Source organism: Ornithorhynchus anatinus, chromosome 20, assembly GCF_004115215.2.
Source record: "Ornithorhynchus anatinus isolate Pmale09 chromosome 20, mOrnAna1.pri.v4, whole genome shotgun sequence".
NCBI lineage: Eukaryota > Metazoa > Chordata > Mammalia > Monotremata > Ornithorhynchidae > Ornithorhynchus > Ornithorhynchus anatinus.
In genome coordinates this window covers 28,021,235-28,040,254 of record NC_041747.1, presented here as the reverse complement: position 1 = coordinate 28,040,254, position 19,020 = coordinate 28,021,235, and the positions used below count along the sequence as shown (strand labels likewise).

At 52.3% G+C, this 19,020-nt stretch overlaps 2 protein-coding genes and 1 long non-coding RNA gene across 6 annotated transcripts in view; all 3 read right to left on the bottom strand.

The window, feature by feature from the left end:
- Nucleotides 1–630: 630 nt before the first annotated feature.
- On the bottom strand, nt 631–3,743 carry LOC114805823. Its single transcript, XR_003753851.2, has 2 exons — nt 1,710–3,743; nt 631–1,287 (listed from the first exon to the last, which is right to left on the bottom strand). It is a non-coding gene; the product is annotated as an uncharacterized LOC114805823 (long non-coding RNA).
- A 2,227-nt stretch (nt 3,744–5,970) lies between these two features.
- On the bottom strand, nt 5,971–7,626 carry CCDC89 (coiled-coil domain containing 89). The gene has a single exon (XM_007666797.4). It carries the CDS (start codon nt 7,587–7,589, stop codon nt 6,543–6,545), a length of 1,047 nt encoding a protein of 348 aa, XP_007664987.1. The 5' UTR covers nt 7,590–7,626; the 3' UTR covers nt 5,971–6,542.
- Nucleotides 7,627–9,079: 1,453 nt separating this feature from the next.
- Nucleotides 9,080–19,020, bottom strand: part of SYTL2 (synaptotagmin like 2) — a 55,897-nt gene continuing 45,956 nt past the window's right edge. For 3 of the 4 annotated variants that reach the window (XM_029047984.2, XM_029047985.2, XM_007666792.4), the window contains 8 exons: nt 18,870–18,989; nt 17,551–17,720; nt 15,982–16,084; nt 14,412–14,582; nt 13,186–13,264; nt 11,997–12,093; nt 11,018–11,223; nt 9,080–10,165 (listed from right to left, as the gene is read on the bottom strand). In XM_029047984.2, coding sequence (XP_028903817.1) covers nt 10,020–10,165; nt 11,018–11,223; nt 11,997–12,093; nt 13,186–13,264; nt 14,412–14,582; nt 15,982–16,084; nt 17,551–17,720; nt 18,870–18,989 — 1,092 coding nt within the window. In that variant the 3' untranslated portion in view covers nt 9,080–10,019. The remainder of the gene's footprint in view (nt 10,166–11,017; nt 11,224–11,996; nt 12,094–13,185; nt 13,265–14,411; nt 14,583–15,981; nt 16,085–17,550; nt 17,721–18,869; nt 18,990–19,020) is intronic. The other variant, XM_029047986.2, reaches the window with a different exon arrangement.

Here is a 19,020-nt window from a genome sequence, read left to right as displayed (position 1 = left end):
CAAGTGGCAGGGCCGGGATTAGAACCCACGTCCTCTGACTACCAAGCCCGGGCTCTTTCCACTAAAATCTGCACAAAATTTCCAATTTCCACTTCTGCCATCCGTTTTTCTATTGACTCGGCCAAAAGGCAGCCAATCTTCCAACACTGCTCAAAATACACTGAACATCTCAACGCTGAAGGGAAGGGAGAGTGGAAGTCGGTGGCGTTGACAAAAATAAAAAGAAACCACGGCCTTAAAGGAAGCAATAAGCTTGGGGGAAAGAAATCCAAAGGGAGACGGGTGATAACTAAAGAAAGCCCGGCATCTGTAACAGAAGTCAGGGAAACCTGGAGTCGGTCAGTGAGATTTATTGAGTGCTTATGGTGTGCAGAGCACTGTACTAAGCACTTGGGAGAGGACGGTTTGGCCCCTCTGACCTTCCCAGCTTCCAAACCAAACAGAATTTGTGGAAAAACTCCAGATGACAGCAAAACAGTAGAGGAAAATGGATTAGGATGCCGCTGGGGGAAAGCAACTGTCCCTCATCTACTGTTCTGAGATCTCGCACTTGACCCACAGACGCCTGGAACCCAACACTCATCATCAAAAAGGGTGCGATAAATAAATTTTTGGAGCCCAAAACCGAGAGATCATTAAGCCCGGTTTTTATTGGCGGCACCATATTCCTCCGCTCGTGGGTACGGCACAGTCACGCCCACCGAAATATACACCGAAGCGTTCAAATCCAACTGGAGTTCAAATCCAACTCGAGTCTTCTGCTGCGAAAAGGCTGCGTTTAAGAGAATTCGAAAAGGAGAGCGCAAATTCGATTCCTTACGAGCTCCCCGGCTACTTTGGGGTTGCACGATCCCGGAGGCCCTAAAAAAATAAATCTAAGCGGTTGTATTCTTGGCGCTTGATGCTGCTTTTAGAAGCGGAGGGTTTCGCACCCTACGGAGGGTTAGAGGTTCGAAATTGGCCCGGCACCGCGGCCGGCACGGTCAACAGCGGCACCGTGGCCGTGCCGACTGCGGATCGGACACGGGGGTGAAAAACCCAGCCCGTTTTTTTTCCAGCAACAACCTTTGCCGGTTACGCGAAGGTTTCCGTCTACAAAACCACCTCTCGCGTTCGGGACGCTGGACGGCTGGAATCGGTCTTTTGAATTGCGCACGCTTGGAAGGTGAAGAGAAAAGCCCTGACGTTACCGCATTAGTCCTCGTTTCTGATGCTACCTTTTAAAATAAAGCGGGAAATGTGGCCAGCAGCTGGTCCCGTCTCTTCTTCCCCAACAGCTGAGTCCACCTTAGCATTAAAAAAAAAGGAGGATGCTAAATACGCATACATTTTACTGTTAAATACAGTGCTGTTTCACAAAGAAATTGCACATGACTTTCTCCTGCTGGACACCCGTGCCCAATTTACGCGAACGGGAGCTACTGACGAACTCCGAAGGGAGAACGCGACGCCCCTTTGGCCGAAGAAAGCTAAATGGCGATGTTTTTAGAGCGTCGGACTCAAGACATCCGAAAGGTTTTTTGGCCCGACGCTCAATCTGAGACAAACGTGTCCATCGGTTGTAAAAGGTCGACGGTCCACAGGTCACCCCATTCTTTGTGAAACCTCATTTTACATTTTAAATGCATCCCACCACCTTCAGAAATGCATGCGTAAATTTTACTTAAAATCATTTATTACAACAAATTAGAGATGCTCTAACAACCCACCTATATTTAGTATGTAATCAATACGGTGGTCCTCAAAGAACATTAATATGCCTCTTTTTCAGCCATCATTTTTATTCTTTCCTCTTCTAAGCCGTAATCTAAACACAGAAGACTGCACTTGGGCATTATTTTTTCAACCGTCTAAGGTCTAAATATTCGGGTTGGTTCATCAACCTGCCCTTCTTAATCGCCTACAAAAATCCTGGAGGCGTTCCTGAATTTTCAGAGATTTTACCCTCTCTTTCCAAAGCAGGCCCATACGCGTACAGCCCAAATACTCGAATTAAACTACTTGAAAAAGGTCCAGTGGAACTTTCGTTTCATATATCCAAGCCGGCCAAACCCTACACTCGCTGGAATTCCAATCTGCCGTGACTCCTAAACCCGGGCTCTCGCTACTAGGCCGTGCCTAGGAGAAGCGCGGCATCTCGGGGTTGTCACCCTCGGAGAATGGCGGCTGCCTTCTCGCCTGCCTCCTCTTCCTAAGGGAGGGTGTGCCGCTCGGCACCCTGGACCCGCGGGGGCTGCTGACAGGCCGCCCCTCATGACTGGGCCTCTTGGCCGTCCCTCATGGCTGCCCCTCATAACCAGGGTTCTTGGCCACCCCTCATGGCTGCCCCTCATAACCGGGCCTCTTGGCCGCCCCTCATGGCCGCCCCTCATAACCAGGCCTCTTGGCTGCCCCTCATAGCTGCCTCTCATGGCTGCCCCTCTTAACCAGGCCTCTTGGCCACCCCTCATAACTGCCCTTCTTGGCCACCCCTCATGGTTGCCCTTCATGGCCGCCCCTCATGGCTGTCCCTTATAGCAGCCCCTCATGGCCGCCCCTCACGGCCAGACCTCTTGGCTGCCCCTCATAGCTGCCTCTCATGGCTGCCCCTCTTAACCAGGCCTCTTGGCTGCCCCTCATAGCTGCCTCTCATGGCTGCCCCTCTTAACCAGGCCTCTTGGCCACCCCTCATAACTGCCCTTCTTGGCCACCCCTCGCGGCCGGGCCTCTTGGCCACCCCTCATGGTTGCCCTTCATGGCCGCCCCTCACGGCCAGGCCTCTTGGCTGCCCCTCATAGCTGCCTCTCATGGCTGCCCCTCTTAACCAGGCCTCTTGGCCACCCCTCATAACTGCCCTTCTTGGCCACCCCTCAGGGCCGGGCCTCTTGGCCACCCCTCATGGTTGCCCTTCATGGCCGCCCCTCACGGCCAGGCCTCTTGGCTGCCCCTCATAGCTGCCTCTCATGGCTGCCCCTCTTAACCAGGCCTCTTGGCCACCCCTCATAACTGCCCTTCTTGGCCACCCCTCGCGGCCGGGCCTCTTGGCCACCCCTCATGGTTGCCCTTCATGGCCGCCCCTCATGGCTGTCCCTTATAGCTGCCTCTCATGGCTGCCTCTCTTAACCAGGCCTCATGGTCACCCCTCATAGCTGTTCCTCATGCCTGGGCCTCTTGGCTGCCCCTCATAGCTGCCCTTCATGGCCGCCCCACATAGCTGTCCCTCATGGCTGCCCTTCATGGCTGCCCTTTATGGCCACCACTCATAGCTGTCCCTCATGGCCTCTTGGCTGCCCCTCATAGCTGCCCTTCATGGCCGCCCCTCATGGCTGGGCCCTTCATGGCCACCCCTCATAGCTGTTCCCCATGACTGCCCCTCTTGGCCGCCCCTCCTAGCTGCCTTTCACGGCCACCCTCACGGCTGCCCCTCATGGCTGGGCCTCTTGGCCGCCCCCATAACTGTCCATCATGGCCGCCCCTCATGGCCAGGCCTGTTGGCTGCCCATCATAGCTGCCTCTCATCACTGCCCCTAATAACCAGGCCTCATGGCTGCCCTTCATGGCCACCCCTCATAGCTGTCCCTCATGGCTGGGTCTCTTGGCCGCCCCTCAGAGCTGTCCCTCATGGCTGCCCTTCATGGCTGCCCCTCATGGTTGCCCCTCATGGCTGCCCCTCATGGCTTCCCTTCATGGCCACCACTCATTGCTGTTCCTCATGGCTGGGCCTCATGGCTGCCCCTCATAGCTGCCCTTCATGGCCCCCTCTCATAGCTGTCCCTCATGGCCGCCCCTCCCCCCCCGCCTTGTCCCTCAGGCGCCGCTTTTGGCGGGAAAAGAGCCGGGATTGGATGAGCTCGATCGGGAGCGCGCAGACCCAGGCTCGCTCCCGCACCGCCGCGCGACCGCCGCGCGACCGCCGCTGGGCGGGACCGGAAGTGGAGGGGCAGCATCGCGAGACTTCCGGGCTCTACGTGAGCGCGGGGGGGGGAGGGGCCAGGAGGGACGGCCTGTCAGTCACATGGATTCCTCCCTCCCTCCCTCCCTCCCTCCCTTCCTTCCTTCCTTCCTTCCTTCCTTCCTTCCTTCCTTCCTTCCTTCCTTCCTTCCTTCCTTCCTTCCTTCCTTCCTTCCTTCCTTCCTTCCTTCCTCCCTCCCTCCTCCCTCCCTCCTCCCTCCCTCCCTCCCTTCCTTCCTTCCTTCCTTCCTTCCTTCCTTCCTTCCTTCCTTCCTTCCCTCCCTCCCTCCCTCCCTCCCCTAATCGGAACTATTATTAGTAGTAGTATTAATGATAATATATAGTATATAGTAATAGTATATAGTATATATTAATTATATGTAACATTATTACATATAATTACACTATACATGTAATAATAGTGTTACATGTAATTAATATAGCATAGTTATAATATATAATTATATGTTAATTATGTTATAATGATATGCTGTATTAATTATGTGTAACATTATTACATATAATTATACTATATATGTAATAATAATGTTACACATGATTAATATAGTATAGTTATAATATATCATTATATGTTATGTTAATTATGTTATAATGATATGCTATAGTAATTATATGTAACATTATTACATATAATTATACTAATAATGATGTTACATATAATTAATATAGTATAGTTATAATATATAATATGTTATGATGATATAATGATAATTATTAATAATAATGGATTTATTGAACGCTCACTATGTGCCAAGCATTGTTCTAAGCGCTGGGAGAGATACAAAGTCATCAGGTGGTCCCACGTGGGGCTCACAGTCTTCACCCCCATTTGGCAGATGAGGTCACTGAGGCCCAAAGAAATGAAGCGACTTAATAATAACGATGATGGCATTTGTTAAGCGCTTACTATATGCAAAGCACTGCTGTAAGCGCTGGAGAGGATAGAAGGTGATCAGGTGGTTCCACGTGGGGCTCGCAGTCTTATTCCCTATTTGACAGATGAGGTCACTGAGGCCCAGAGAAGTGAAGCGACTTGCCCAAAGTCACACAGCTGATAAGTGGCAGAGCCGGGATTAGAACCCACGACCGCTGACTCCCAAGCCCGGGCTCCTTCCACTGAGCCACGTTGTATTTACTGAGCGATTACTGTGCGCAGAGCACTGGATTTAGCGCTTGGGAAAGTACAAAACAGCAATAAATGCTGACATTCCCTGCCCGCAACGAGCTTACAGTCTAGAGACAGGCATTAATATAAATAAAATTACAGATGTAGACATAATAATAACAATTATCGTGGTATTTTCTTAGCACTTAGTGTCAAAGCACTGTTCTAAGCGCTGAGGTGGAAGAAGGAAACCAGGTCGGACACAGTCCTTGTCCCACACAGGGCTCCCCGTCTCCATCCTCATTCTAATAATGTTGGTATTTGTTAAGCGCTTACTATGTGCAGAGCACTGTTCTAAGCGCTGGGGTAGACACAGGGGAATCGGGTTGTCCCACGTGGGGCTCACAGTCTTAATCCCCATTTTACAGATGAGGTAACTGAGGCACGGAGAAGTGAAGTGACTTGGTAACTGAGGCACTGAGAAGCGATTTGCCCAAGGTCACGAAGCAGACAAGTGGCGGAGCTGGGATTAGAACCCAGATCCTCCTCACTCCCAGGCCTGCGTTCCAGCCACTAGGCCACACTGCTTCTCTAAGTGTTGTGGGGCTGGGGGGGGGGGGGGTGGCGGTGAGTAAAGGAGGCACAGAAGGGAGAGAGAAAAGAGGAAATGAGGGAGAAGGAGAAGCGAAAAGGAGGAAACGGCACAGATCTTTTCGAGGGCTACCTTGAGTAACGCATAGAGTGTTTCAATCTTTCAGTTCACGACTCTAGCAGTGGTATTTTAGCGGTTTAGCGTGGACCGGAGAAGTGAGAGGCGGGAGCCAGAGGCAGTAGAGGCGGGAAATGATGAGCTCTCGGAACAACAAGGTGGCAGTTTGAATAGAGAAGGGAAGACTGGATTCTGGAGATGTTGTACAGGAGAAGCAAAATCGTTTATTGACAGATGCACCGTGTGGGTTGAATGAGAGAGATGGGTTAAGGTGGAGGTTACGGGGCTTGCGAGGCGGTGACAGAAAAGTCTGTTACTGTTTTATCCTGAGTTCAAGGTCACTTATAACACGTGTAATTTTGAAGGAGCAACTCGCGCCTGTCCCTTCTCTAAAAATTACTATTTAAACAGCGGTCTTTTAAAAAAAGGAAAACAGGAAACATCATGGCAGGTTAAACTTTCATTGAATATTTCTCGGTACTCATCGACTTAAACTCCACAGCCGGGATCTGAGCGGCGGAGGGCAATTCAACTGTAAGCTGGAGGATAGGTTTACAGCCCTGCGCTTCCTAATCTCCTGGGTCCTACCGAGGAACTTGCCTTCGGCGGCAACACGGGGGAAATAGTGCCAGCCTGCTGCGACTTAGGGGTGGGATAAGAGACGGGGCTTTCGGGCCGATAACTAGGGGACGCATAGGACCGGGCGTGTGTTTACTTTGCGGGAACCCAAGCCCCACACAGGCTCCAGAGAAAGGGGGACGGTGAAGAGGGCGTCCTTAAGGAAGGAGGTGGCGCAGTTTGGCGTTGAGTTCTCTCTCTTTGGTCAGCAAGTCCAGGCTGTGCTTCTTGAAGGCTTCGGAACGGAGCAGGAGCTCGTCGTAGGCCTTCTGGATGCCCCCGACCTGGCGCTGCAGGTCCTGGACCCTCAGGTTGCTATCCACCGCCGCGGCCTCTCGCTCGAAGCGGTCCACGGCCGTCTCCCTGGCCTTCTCGGCGGCCTCCAGCTTCTCCAGCAGCGTGCCGATCTCCTCCTGCTTGAGCTGAAGGGTCTTGCCCCTGTGCATGGACAGCTGGAGCAGCTCCTCCTTCTCCCGGGCCAGGGCCTGCAGCCTGGCTCGCAGCTCGCCGCCCTGCACCCGTTGCAACTCTTCGGCCTTCTCCAGCCTCCCCAGGGTGTCCCGGTGTTGCTCCTGCAGGCTCTGCAGCTGGCCTTGCAGCGAGTGGGCTTCGCCGGCGTGGGCGCAGGCCTGCTGGCTCTGCGCTTCCAGCAGCTCCTTCTCCCGCGCCTGGGCCCTGTGGGCGTCCTGGGCGTACTGGGCCTTGAGGTCCCCCAGTTCCTTGGACAGGGCCTCTTCTCGGGCGGTGAGCTGGTCCACCTCGGCCTCCCGATCCCTCAGGGCTTGGCTGAAGTGGTTCCTGTGCTGGATCTTGAGCAGCTCGTTCTCCTCCCTCAGCCGGGCGTTCTGCCGCTTGTGCTCCTTCATGAAGCGGATCATCTCCTCGTGGTTGGCCGCCAGCTCCCCGAACCGGGCCTCCAGGAGCCGGTTCTGGGCCTCCAGCCTCTCGACCTGTCGGTCCCGTTCCTCCTCCAGCTCGGAGTTGAGCTGGTCCAGGATCCGGCAGCGCTCCTGGGCCTCGTCGGCCCGTCGTTTCAGGATGCAGATGAGCTGCGACTGCTCCAGGATGCGGGAGCGCAGGAGGGCCTTCTCGTTCTTCTCCTCGTCGGAGAGCTGCCGCAGGTTGGCCAGGGCCTCCTTCAGCCCGTCCAGCTCCTCGTCTTCCTCCGACAGCTCGTCCCCGGGGCCCGGCTCGTCCTGAGCCATGGAGAGCGGTCGCCTGCGGGGCCGAGGCGGCGGCGGCGGCGGCTCGGGGATGCTCGGAGACGCTTCCCGTTGCCAGGGAAACGCCCCGTTGCTGGGGAAGCGATCGGGACTTCTGATTGGCTGGAAGGCGGGCGGGCGAGCTTCGTGATTGGGCGGCGCTCGGGGATGCTCGGCTACGCTTCCCGTTGCCAGGGAGACGCCCCGTTGCTGGGGCAAAAAAAAGGAAGCGATCGGGACTTCTGATTGGCTGGAAGGCGGGCGGGCGAGCTTCGTGATTGGGCGGCGCTCGAGGATAATGCTCGGCGACCCTTCCCGTTGCCAGGGAAACGCCTACTTGGGCGGGGGGGAGGAAGCGTGCGGGACTTCTGATTGGCTGGAAGGCAGGCGAGCGAGTTTCCTGATTGGGCGGCGCTCGGGGATGCTCGGCCACGCTTCCCGTTGCCAGGGAAACGCCTACTTCGTTCAGTAGTATTTATTGAGCGCTTACTATGTGCAGGCACTGTACCAAACGCTTGGAATGTACAAATCGGTAACAGGTAGAGACAATGGGCAGGGACTGTCTCTGTTGCCGATTTGTACATTCCAAGCGCTTAGTACAGTGCTCTGCACATAGTAAGCGCTCGATAAATACTACTGAATGAATGACTGTGAGACCACCAGATTACTTTGTATCTAGCCCAGCGCTTAGAATAGTGTGCACTGTGCCCCTGGTAAGCGCTTAACAAATATCATAATCATTATTAATATTTTTGGCTGGAAAGCCCTGGAACACCGTGACAGCGCCGGACTGGGGAAGACCTGCCATTCAGCCAACCTCTGACTTCCTAGCACTCGAGGATTGTATATGGGTGTGTTTTCTAGACTGTGAGCCCGTTGTGGGCAGAGCTTGTCTCTATTTGTTGCCGAATTGTACTTCCCAAGCGCCTGTGCCTCATCTTTAAAAAAGGGGATAAACTATCAGTTCTTCCTCCCTCTGTGAGCCCCGTATGGGACACCTCCTCCAGGAGGCCTTCCCAGATGGAGCCTTCCCTTTCCCTCTGCTCCTCCTCCCCTCCCCATCGTCCCGACTCCTTCCCTCTGCTCTACCCCCTTTCCTTCCCCACAGCACTTGTGTATATTTGTACATAGTACTCTACTCATTTTATTAATGGTGTATATATATATATATATATGGTTCTATTTCTCTATTTTGATGGTATTGATGCCTGACTCGTTGTTTTGTTGTCTGTCTCCCCCTTCTAGACTGAGAGCCCGTCGTTGGGTAGGGATCGTCTCTATCTGTTGTCGAATTGTACTTTCCGAGTGCTTAGGACAGTGCTCTGCACACAGTAAGCGCTCAATAAATACGATTGAATGAATGAATGAAATGACAAGGACTATGTCCAACCTAACTGTCTTCACTCTAGCGCATAGTCCAGTGGCTGGCCCATACCGAGCACTTAAGTACCGTCATTATTCAGTGGAGGAAATCAATAGAGAACCAAGTGCGATTACGGTCATATTATAATTTATTCTGAAGACCGGGGTGCAAAATACTTTGTGAAAACTGCAAATATATAGGAAACAATTATAATATATTTCAACTCTTGAGCACAAATAGAGCCACATTTAGACAAGTTTCAAGAGCCCCGGAGAACTGAAGATACTCAGGGCTTACTCCCAAGTGTCCAGTTGAAATCTCTTTAAAGTCTTCAACCAAGGCTTCCGAACTAAGAAGGATGCAATTCCCACTAGGTCCCATCGAGGGAACCACAGTATATTTAAAAATCCTACCCGCCGCGAGGCCGGCTGGTGGCCGATGAAACGAATCCACCCCTAGCCAGTGGATTCATCCAAAATTCAGATTTACAATTCTAATCCAGAAGGCCAGAGGATCGCTCTTTCCCAGACCCTCTGACGGGGCGGCCGGGGTGAGGGTGGACCCAGAGCCCCAGCCCCCCGACGACAACTTCTAAGCATCGGAGACCACAGAAGCAACTCCACGAGGAGAATTCAGCATTAAGGTTTGTGTCACGGACGGGACGGCGAAGGAGGGAAAGAGAGCGAGACGCTTTCAGACCCCGGGTGACCGACCCCGGGGGGGGCTTTGGGAAGTTATAGTTTGGCGGCTTTCTTCCTGAAGCAGCAGCATCAGTTTAGGATTCCTAACCTGCTCCCAACGCACCTTTCCCTTTTCTCCGGGTGATGCGCAGTTTTAATTCATTTTCCATCCTATTTTCTCACCCCGCCACTTGCACGGGCCTTGACCCGAGCGTCCAGAGCCGCACCAACGCAACGTTTCCGCCCGGTTATCGTTCGGCCTCCCCGCTTCGGTGCCGGTAACAGATGTAGAAACGACACGGTCTCGACACGGGCTAGCGAGCGGACGGTCAAAGATTCCACCAGGTCCTCCCCAGCGGACACAACCCGGGGTGGGGGTGGGGGGCACCTTTATTTGGCCATCTTGGCTACCAGCAACATCCTGAGGGGTAACGTTCCTTCTATCCAAGTGTTGGGGTGGTTCACCATCCTCTCCCACAGGGACTCCTCCTCTGGGGTGGAATCCATCCAATCCACCTCGGTACCGTAGCTTTTCCCTGGAAAACCAGAATCACGAGACTCATTCTCATGACAGAATAATAACAATCGAGGGGTGTGTTGAACCCTTAGGGTGTTTCAGATGGGTTTTCTTTTTCCTTATGGCATTTTGTAACTGCTTACTATGTGCCGAGCACTGTACTAAGCGCCGGGATAGGTACAAGCTAATAGGGATGGACACGTCCCACGTGGGGCTCACTGTATTACTACTCCCTGTTTCGCAGACGAGGTAGCCGAGGCGCAGAGAAGCGAAGTGAGGCGTCCAAGGTGGCGCAGCGGTCAAGCGGCGGAGCCGGGATTAGAATCCAGGTCCTTCTGACTCCCGGGGCCCCGCTCTATCCACTAGACCGCACTGCTTCCCGTGTCGATCAACCACTCCACATTCACTGAGGGCCTTCTGGGTGCAGGCCGTTCTGCCGAGTGATTTGGGAGAGCACAACGGAGACATGAGATATGATCCCCACCCTCAAGAAGCTTACAGCGTGGAGAAGCAGAGTAGCCTAGTGGATTGAGCACGGACCTAGGACTCCGAAGGACCTGGGTTCTAATCCCTGCTCCGCCACCCGTCAGCTGGGTGTCCTCGGGCTACTGACTTCGCTTCTCTGTGCCTCGGTTCCCTCATCTGTAAAATGGGGATTGGAGCCCTTCGTCCGACAGGGACCCGCGTCCGATCCGATTTCCCTAGAGCCGGGCGCTTAGCGAGCATTTAACCAACGCGGCGATTATTATTATTATTTCAGGATAGTCGGATCACTATTTCCTGCAGGATAAGGGAAACGGTCAGACCTCGGGGCCGAGGGCGGGTCGGGGGAGAGGTGACTCGGAAGAGACCGAGAACGAGGTCGCCCTACCCGTGCCGAAGCCGAGCCGCAGCCCGCCCAGGAACTGACTGGTCAACGTGAAGTGGTCCCAGACCGTGAGCTCCACGCAGGCCTCCTTGAGGTCCTCCTCCCTGAAGCCGTCGTACACCATCGTGTGGTTGAAGACCGGATGGGCCGTTTTGGGGACCGTCCTCGTCTTCTGGCGACTCTTCCTGCTCGTGTCTGGAAGGATGGTGCTGGAGAGAGAGAGGCGGGGTTGTGAGAGGGGCATTCAAACGGGCGCCAGGATCTGTCCCCTCCCCATCCTCACCGCGGCCGCATCTGCGAGAACGGAGCTTAGCCACGGGACCTGGGGAAAAGTAGCCAGAGCGAGGATAGGAGAGGACAGGGAATGTGTCTGTTTAGAGTTGTACTGTCCTCTCCCAAGCGCCTAGTACGGTGCTCTGCACACAGTGAGTGCTCGATAAATACGACCGTGACGCCTTATCCGCCCAACATCCCAGTGAAGAAGGGAGAAGCGGGACCGGACCATCCCACTTCTTCCATATTTCACTGAAACTGAAACACAGAGAGGTTACGGGTCTTGCTCAAGGTCACCAAGCCTGGACTAGAAACCAGATCTCCTCTCGAACCTTTAGACTATCCACTTCTCGCGGGCGGGGAATGTATCGACCGACTCTGTTGCCTTGTACTCTCCCTAGCACTTAGTACAGTGCTCTGCGCACAGAAAGTGCTCAATAATGCCTGACTGATCTCCTAGATCCACACTTTCACATTCCGTACCCAGAACCGTGCCCACCCCCCCGCCCCCCGACTCCTGGAGTCCTAAGGCCCGGCTGGCCTTGGCGGGGGGGGTGAGGGGAGGGTGTCTCACTCATGTGGCTACGATTCAGGGAGGTTCCTACAAACCGTGAGGTTCACCATCACCGACCGAGCAAAATGAACGTCCAACTATTCTCCAGGGGCTCAGAGCCCACCCATTTCCTCCTCGATCCCGCCAGCGGGTTACCATTTAACAAATGAATTCAGCTGGTGGCCCCTTAGAAGTGGTAGGTCGATGCATTCCTTCACCCAGATGTGCACTTCGCCGGTCGGGAGCTTTTTACCTAGGACAGACCAACGGGACAAAGAGGTTTATCGCTACCTTGTACTCTCCCAAGTACTTAGTACAGTGTCCCGCACAGAGTGGGCGCTCAGTGAATTCATCTGAATGAACTGAATGAAGTCAGCATCTTCAGCTGCGTGACAGGGGGAGCCTTAAGAGCGATAGAAGAGGTACAAGAAAATAAGGGTCCGATAGATGGTCATTCATTCATTCAATAGTATTTATTGAGCGCTTACTCTGTGCAGAGCACTGTACTAAGCGCCTGGAATGTACAATTCGGCAACAGATAGAGGCAATCCCTGCTCAATGACGGGCTCACAGTCTAAACGGGGAATGGGTCATTCCCTTAACTGCACCGGGTGGAATCTGGGTTCCCGGGCATATAAAAAACCGGCAAAAGGAAACATGGAATACTCAAATGGCCTTCTTGAAACTGCACACATAAGCACAAACACACACACACACCCCATGAGTTTCCATTTCCTAAATGAAAGTCCTCTGATGAAAACTATTTAAAAAATAATCAAAACCCGGAGCGATATTTTTAAATTTGGCGTTTGTTTCTGATTTGTTTCTTTAGACTGTAAGCTCATTGTGGGCAGGGAACACGTCTGCCAAGTCCGCTGTACTCTCCCAAGCACTTAGTACAATGCTCTGCACTCGGGAAGCACGCAAAAAATACGATCGATTGAACTCATTCCCGTTCTAGCTGCCAAGAACCACCGAAGGCAGTCAGGATGCATTCGGCCACGGGATTCAGCGACGACCTCCTACCCTTTTTTCCGATGGTTGCTTCAAATGCGTCACCTCGACTACCTTCCCGACCTCCCCGGGGAATGAGGGATTACTGATTCCTTCTTTCAACTAGACACCGTGAAGTCCGGAAGGGCAAAGAGTAAACCGTGGCTTAGACTGCAGGTCTTCTAAATCGCAGCTCCGGAGGCCATCCGTTCACAGAACGATAACGGCGTCAAGGGAAGCCTCCGCACATCCCGTTCAATTCCGGCCAATAGCGGAAGATGTCTGTCACGGAAGATTGGCGAGTCCACCCGACCTTCCCGCCCCCGAGACGCGCGGGAGAAGAGTCCCTTACCGGACGTTGGCTGGGGGACATACTGGAGAGCCAGTTTCATCTCTCCTTGGCTCTCCATCTCGTGGCCAGACCCTGGAGTCTGGAAATGGAGAAAGACCCATTTGTCACCGTTCTCGTTCGCCACTGAATCCCTCCTTGTGGGAGCTCGGGAACTTGGCCCCGGACTCGGCTACTCTCCCGACGACAGTGACAGTAACTGGGGGAATTTGTTAAGCAAGGACTACGTGCCGGGCCCCGTTCTAAGCGTTGGGGTGGATACAGACAAATCGGGTTGGACCCAGTCCCCGTCCCACGTGGGGTTCACGGTCTCAGTCCTATTTAACAGATGAGACAAGAGGCCCAGAGGAGTGAAGTGACCTGCCCAGAGTCACCCAGCAGACCAACACCATCCTGGGTTATGTGGGCACTGGACTCCAAATTCACTCCCGCACGTAAGAGGGAACCCCCAACCCGAGAGCCGACGACCCCCCGGAGCCAAGAAGTGCCCTGAACTCAGCGGGTGCTCAATAAATGCTACGACGACTATCCGGCGCTTAGAACGGTGCTGGGCACAGAGTAAGCGCTTAACAGACGCCATGGTTATTATTCGAGTAGACGGCTCCATTCCGCCACCCGAACGCTCTCTCTGTCGGCCGTTACTTCCACAACCATCACCAGTAACTTCAGTCCTAGAGGCGATATCACATCGATGCCTCCTGAACTCACCACCCTAAATAGCAGCCAACAGATTGGAAACTCCTTTCGGGCGGGAGTCGTCTCTGCCAACTGAACTGTACTCGCCCAAGCGCATACTAGAGAGTAGGCGCTCACGAAATACCACCGGCCGATAGTCATAGAAAGTACGAGGGTGCGGGAAGACCATTCAGAGAGATGGCGCAGAGGGAGAGGGGAAGCAGCAGGGCCTAGAGGCAAGGGCCCGGGCTTGGGAGTCAGAGGTTGTGGGTTCTAATCCCGGCTCCACTACTCGTCTGCTGCGTGACCCTGGGCAGGTCGCTTCCCTTCGCTGTGCCCCAGTTACCTCATCTGTAAAATGGGTGTTAGACTTTTAGCCCCATGGGGGAGAGGAACTGTGACCAACCTGATTGCCTTGTACCTACCCCAGTGCTTGGCACATAGTAAGCGCTTAACGGATACTATAATAATAATGATAACACTGCTACTTTTCTACCCCAGTTTTGAGAGATGTCTCCCCTTCCCTCACTTCACCTCCCAGAACCCAAACCTACCCTGTTCTTCAGGGGGTACCACGTCAGTTGCTTATTCTGCTTGTTTCCCCAGTCCCACGTTTCCATATCCAGCTCCACTTCCCCCAGGAACTTGTTGTGCTTAAAAGTATCCCGATGCCAGACGGAGACGTTCAGCTTCTGGGTGTTCAAAACCTGCTTGTCGACCTTGTACTGCACAGGATCCAGTGAGAAACAGGAGAATTGAGGGGAGAAAGAGGAAAATCGAGGGGACTGTACGCTCGCTGCGGGCAGGGAACACGTCTACCAACTCTTTATACTGTGCTTTCCCAAGCGCTTAGTACAGTGCCCCGCAAAAAGTAAGCGTTCAGTAAATATGACTTGATGACTGACTCCAACAAGCAATTTCACAGTGACCGAAGAGGTGGGCCAACCCATTTCAAATCTCACAGATATTATACCACCATCTTATTCCTTTGTGGAGCTGACCCGCTCCCTGCTCTCTTAGAAGGCACATCTCTGTTTTTTCTTTCACAGATCAAATCACTTCTCAAGTTCATTTTGGGCAGGGGATGTGTCTGCTTATTATTCTATTGTACTCTCCCAAGCCTTTACTGCAGTGCTCCGCACACGGAAAGTGCTCAATAAATACGACCGACTGAAAAGTGGGGTAGTCTGAAAGACAGAACACATTTGCACCGCCTTAGCCGCCTGTACTTTATGGGTGAGGGTGAGTCCTAGTTCCCCATTTAAGTACAAACCCAACCTACTCCAGGGGACAAACTTCCCCAGAAAAGGCAGCCTTTTGTCTGAGGTTCCTAAGCAGAATGGGAAGTGTGATGACCCCTCTTGACTTGGGTCATTTAAAAGACACTCACCCTTTAAATGCTTTAAAGTGGTCTGGGAACACAAAGGTCTACTGACTGATTTTTCCTCCGCGCCTTTTCCTCTCCTTCCCCTTTTCGAGGTCTTGGAGATCAGATATTAAATGCAGGGGATGGTGAGGGATAGTTCTTCCAATACTCGGGGTTACCGATCAAATACGAGAGCCCCGGGTAGCCGTGGCCAAAGTGAGTTAACATGCTCTAGCAGCTCTTTCAAGCGTCATCTTTAAAAGTCACCTAGTCAGTCTAGGTAAAATAATACGGTAGCTGAAGACGAAAACAAGACGGGACGCAGCGGAGAAAATGGTCTTTGGCGCCTGCCTTGGCATACCCAGGACTCGCTGAAGGAATCTTGCAGAGACGGCTTTGGTGTTCCTGTAAAATGTCTCAACATCCTTCAGAATATTTAACGAATGTTAAAGAAGGAGAAGACGATCACATAGAGAAGTGATCCTTCGGGTCTGGAATCTGCTAATTCTGTTGCCAGGACTTTAGTACAGTGTTCTGCACAGAGTAAAGCACTCAATAAATACCACTGATTGGAACCCGGCCCAAGTCACTGCAACATCCCTGAAAGGCAAAAAATGATCTTCCTGAAAATCTGACATCTCTACAGAGCCTTGAACAAAAAAAGAAAAAATAATCATGGAAAAAAAAGGAGCATCACCCCCAGTAGTTAATTTCCCTAGGGTTACTAATGATTTCTCGGTGGTGCCGTTCATAGCTACCCGCAGTATCTCGTTAAACACGGGATTCAATGTTTTCTTGGCCACGAGGGTCTTCTTTTTAGCCATCTTGCCCTTGTTTGGTAATAGGTAGGTCTTCACGTACCTGAAATGGGACGGGCAAGTCAGTCAGAGAAATACTGGGGAACAACAGTGCTTCCTCTACTCCCCTCAGATGATTGTGAAGAGCTAAAATACAAAACCCTTTTCACATTGACGAAAGACATAGTTACCACTTTTCTGACTGTGCTTACCTTTAATTTTTTTAAAAAAATCATTAAATTGATCGGGAATAATAAAACAGCCACTCTAAATCCTCTAAGAATGTATTATTGATACTTTTTGATCCTTAGGAATAATCCTTTTCTTCCGACCTAACCTGCTATTGATTCAAGGTCAACTTAATCTCTCTTGCTATTGGATCTGGGAGCTTGCTGAAACCTTTCCAATGATTCTTTCTACTAACAAAATAAAACACACCCTTATTTTATGCAGAGGGTAAAAATTGCAGTCTCGACTAGACTTCCTCGGTAGAATAATGAGCTCAGCTCAGCCTTGCCTAAAACCCCGGTTTTAAAAAAAGGAAAATAAAGAAGCAGCACGGCCTAGTGGAAAGATCATGCGCCTGGGAGTCAGAAGGACCTGGGTTCTAATCCCAGCTCCGCCACTTTCCACTTTTCTGCTGGGTGACCCTGGGCAAGCGACTTCTCTTCTCTGTGCCTCAGTTACCTCACCTATAAAATGGCGATTAAGACTATGAGCCCCATGTGGGACACGGACCATGTCCAACCGGATTAGCTGGTATCTATCCGAGCACACAGTACAATGCCTGGCACATAGGGCTTACGTACAAAAAAACAAAGCAAAAAAAGGAGCTGACCGAGTGCTGGGGCCAGCTGGGGAAAAAGGAAAGATACAAACAGATCCTGAAAGGGACTATGAGTCTCCTTTGACATGTGAAACGACTGAACTCGGGCCTTCTCTTTCCCTCTCCGGGGTCGAGAGAGCAGGACAGAGGAGAGGTGGGAGGTGGGGAGGAAATGTTGGTGTCCCAGATATGGGACGGAGACCGTGTCTGACCTATCTTCTATCTCCCATGGTGCTTACCTCAGTGTTTGGCACACAGAAAGTGCTTAAATACCACACTTATCTCCCTCTAGACTGTAAACTTGCTGTGGGCAGGGAATAGATGGCTCCCAGCTCAGCTGTACTGTACTCTCCCTAGCACTTAGCATAGTATTTTGAACACAGTAAGCGCTCCATAAATACCACTGAATTATTGAATTATTATTATTCCAAGCAGTGCGGCTCATCTGAACTACATGTCCTAGGATGCTCTGGGATCTGAACTGAACACGCTCCAGCCCAGATGGGGTCGGGTAAGCTGGGAAAGCGAACGAGAACAGCCGGGATCGGGGCGACCATTCTAGTGAGGACAGACCCACTTGTTGGGAACGTCCGACGGAAAGGGGAACGCATATTTCTCTATTCAAACAACCTATCGTGGATGCTCCCCGCTGGAAGAGCAGGTTGAGAAGGAATGAACAACGGCTCCCTTCCAGATACACTTACGGGTCTGACCGTTGCTTCTTCACATCAGCAGCCGCCAAGTCCTTACACTGAGCGATTAAAATGTGGAACTCCTTCAGCGACTCCACGTAGTCGATGGCAAACTGGATCGTCCCTTTCACTTCCACGTTGCCAAAATCTCCACTGTAGATGCTCATCACACTCCCACTCACCTGAGGACATCGCCAAGACAAAACGGTTTGGGCGAATCAGCGCTGGCTCCAAGAGAAGAGGCAGAGAAATAAGAAACGCGCCTTTGCCCCGGGACAGTCCACCTGCCCAGAATTCAGAGGCCGCAGAGGAGTTAGCGACTTACACTTTGCAATAAGTAAAGGGCATTTTTAGCCACCGAATCTTAACCCAGTCAACGCCGCAAGGAGAACCACTAAGCGGGGGCTTCAAAAGCATTTGGAAAACCTAAGGGAGAAGCCAAATGCTATTTAGGTAGGATGGCCTATCCTCTGGGATTTTAAATAGGCCTCTTTTCAGGGGGGCCCGTTTAAATAAAGGTCAGAGAAAGGGGTTAACATCGGATGCCACCAGCCACCCCAGTTGCAGGAATCCATTCTTAGTTCAAATTCCAGAGGGGCCCAAAAGGTCAGTCGCTTTGGCACAAGACTCTTGCTGAGCCCTTGCTTTGTGAGGATCGGATTAAAGAGGAGGTTTCAGGAAGTGATGAGAATTGCCAACGGGACGACGAGGCCAAAAGCATCAATAACGTAATGGGACTGGAAATCGCCCAGGAGGGCAGGCTAATTCGATTCATCCAGGCAGGAGGTCAAGGCCAACCAGTTCGGCCAACAGGACGCTCATCACACTCTGAGCATGTTCAGGTCAGATGGAACATGTAGCCCCTCTGAAATGTAGATTCCTTCTACGATATCGCTACTCCTTCAGACAGGAACGCCGTTGTAATTTTCCCAAACCGCCTTCTCGCCCGGGACCTCATTTCACCCTCACAACAGTCTCATTTTAACAGATGAGGAAACTGAGACCCAGGGGGATGAAAGGGCTCGTTCAGAGACCCGCGGCAGGCCGGGGCCGGAGGCGGGATTAGATTAGACCCCCAGGTCCACCGGGCCACACCGCCTCCCACAGCCACGTCCGACTCAAGTTATCCCGAACGGAGCTTCCGCCGTCACGTTAAAACGAGTGACGATTAGTCTCTTTGCAGCCAACCATCCATCTCGGAGAGAAAGCTCGCGCGTGGGAGTTTAAGGAAAGGGAGAGTTAGGTGACCCGGGTTTACAGAGGGCAGAAAAAGGCACGGAGGAGATTAGCACAGGCAGAGCAGTATGAAAACCAAGCCTTCGTTTACATACAGAAGACAGGGATGTCATGCCAGAAGAGCTGCTAAGATTGGTTAAAGAGCTTGGGCTCTTCTGGTGCCTGCCAAGCCGGGAACTGCTTTCTGAGGCCGTGTCTGTGTCTCTGTCATCACTCTACAAGACATCACACAAGGCAGATGTTATT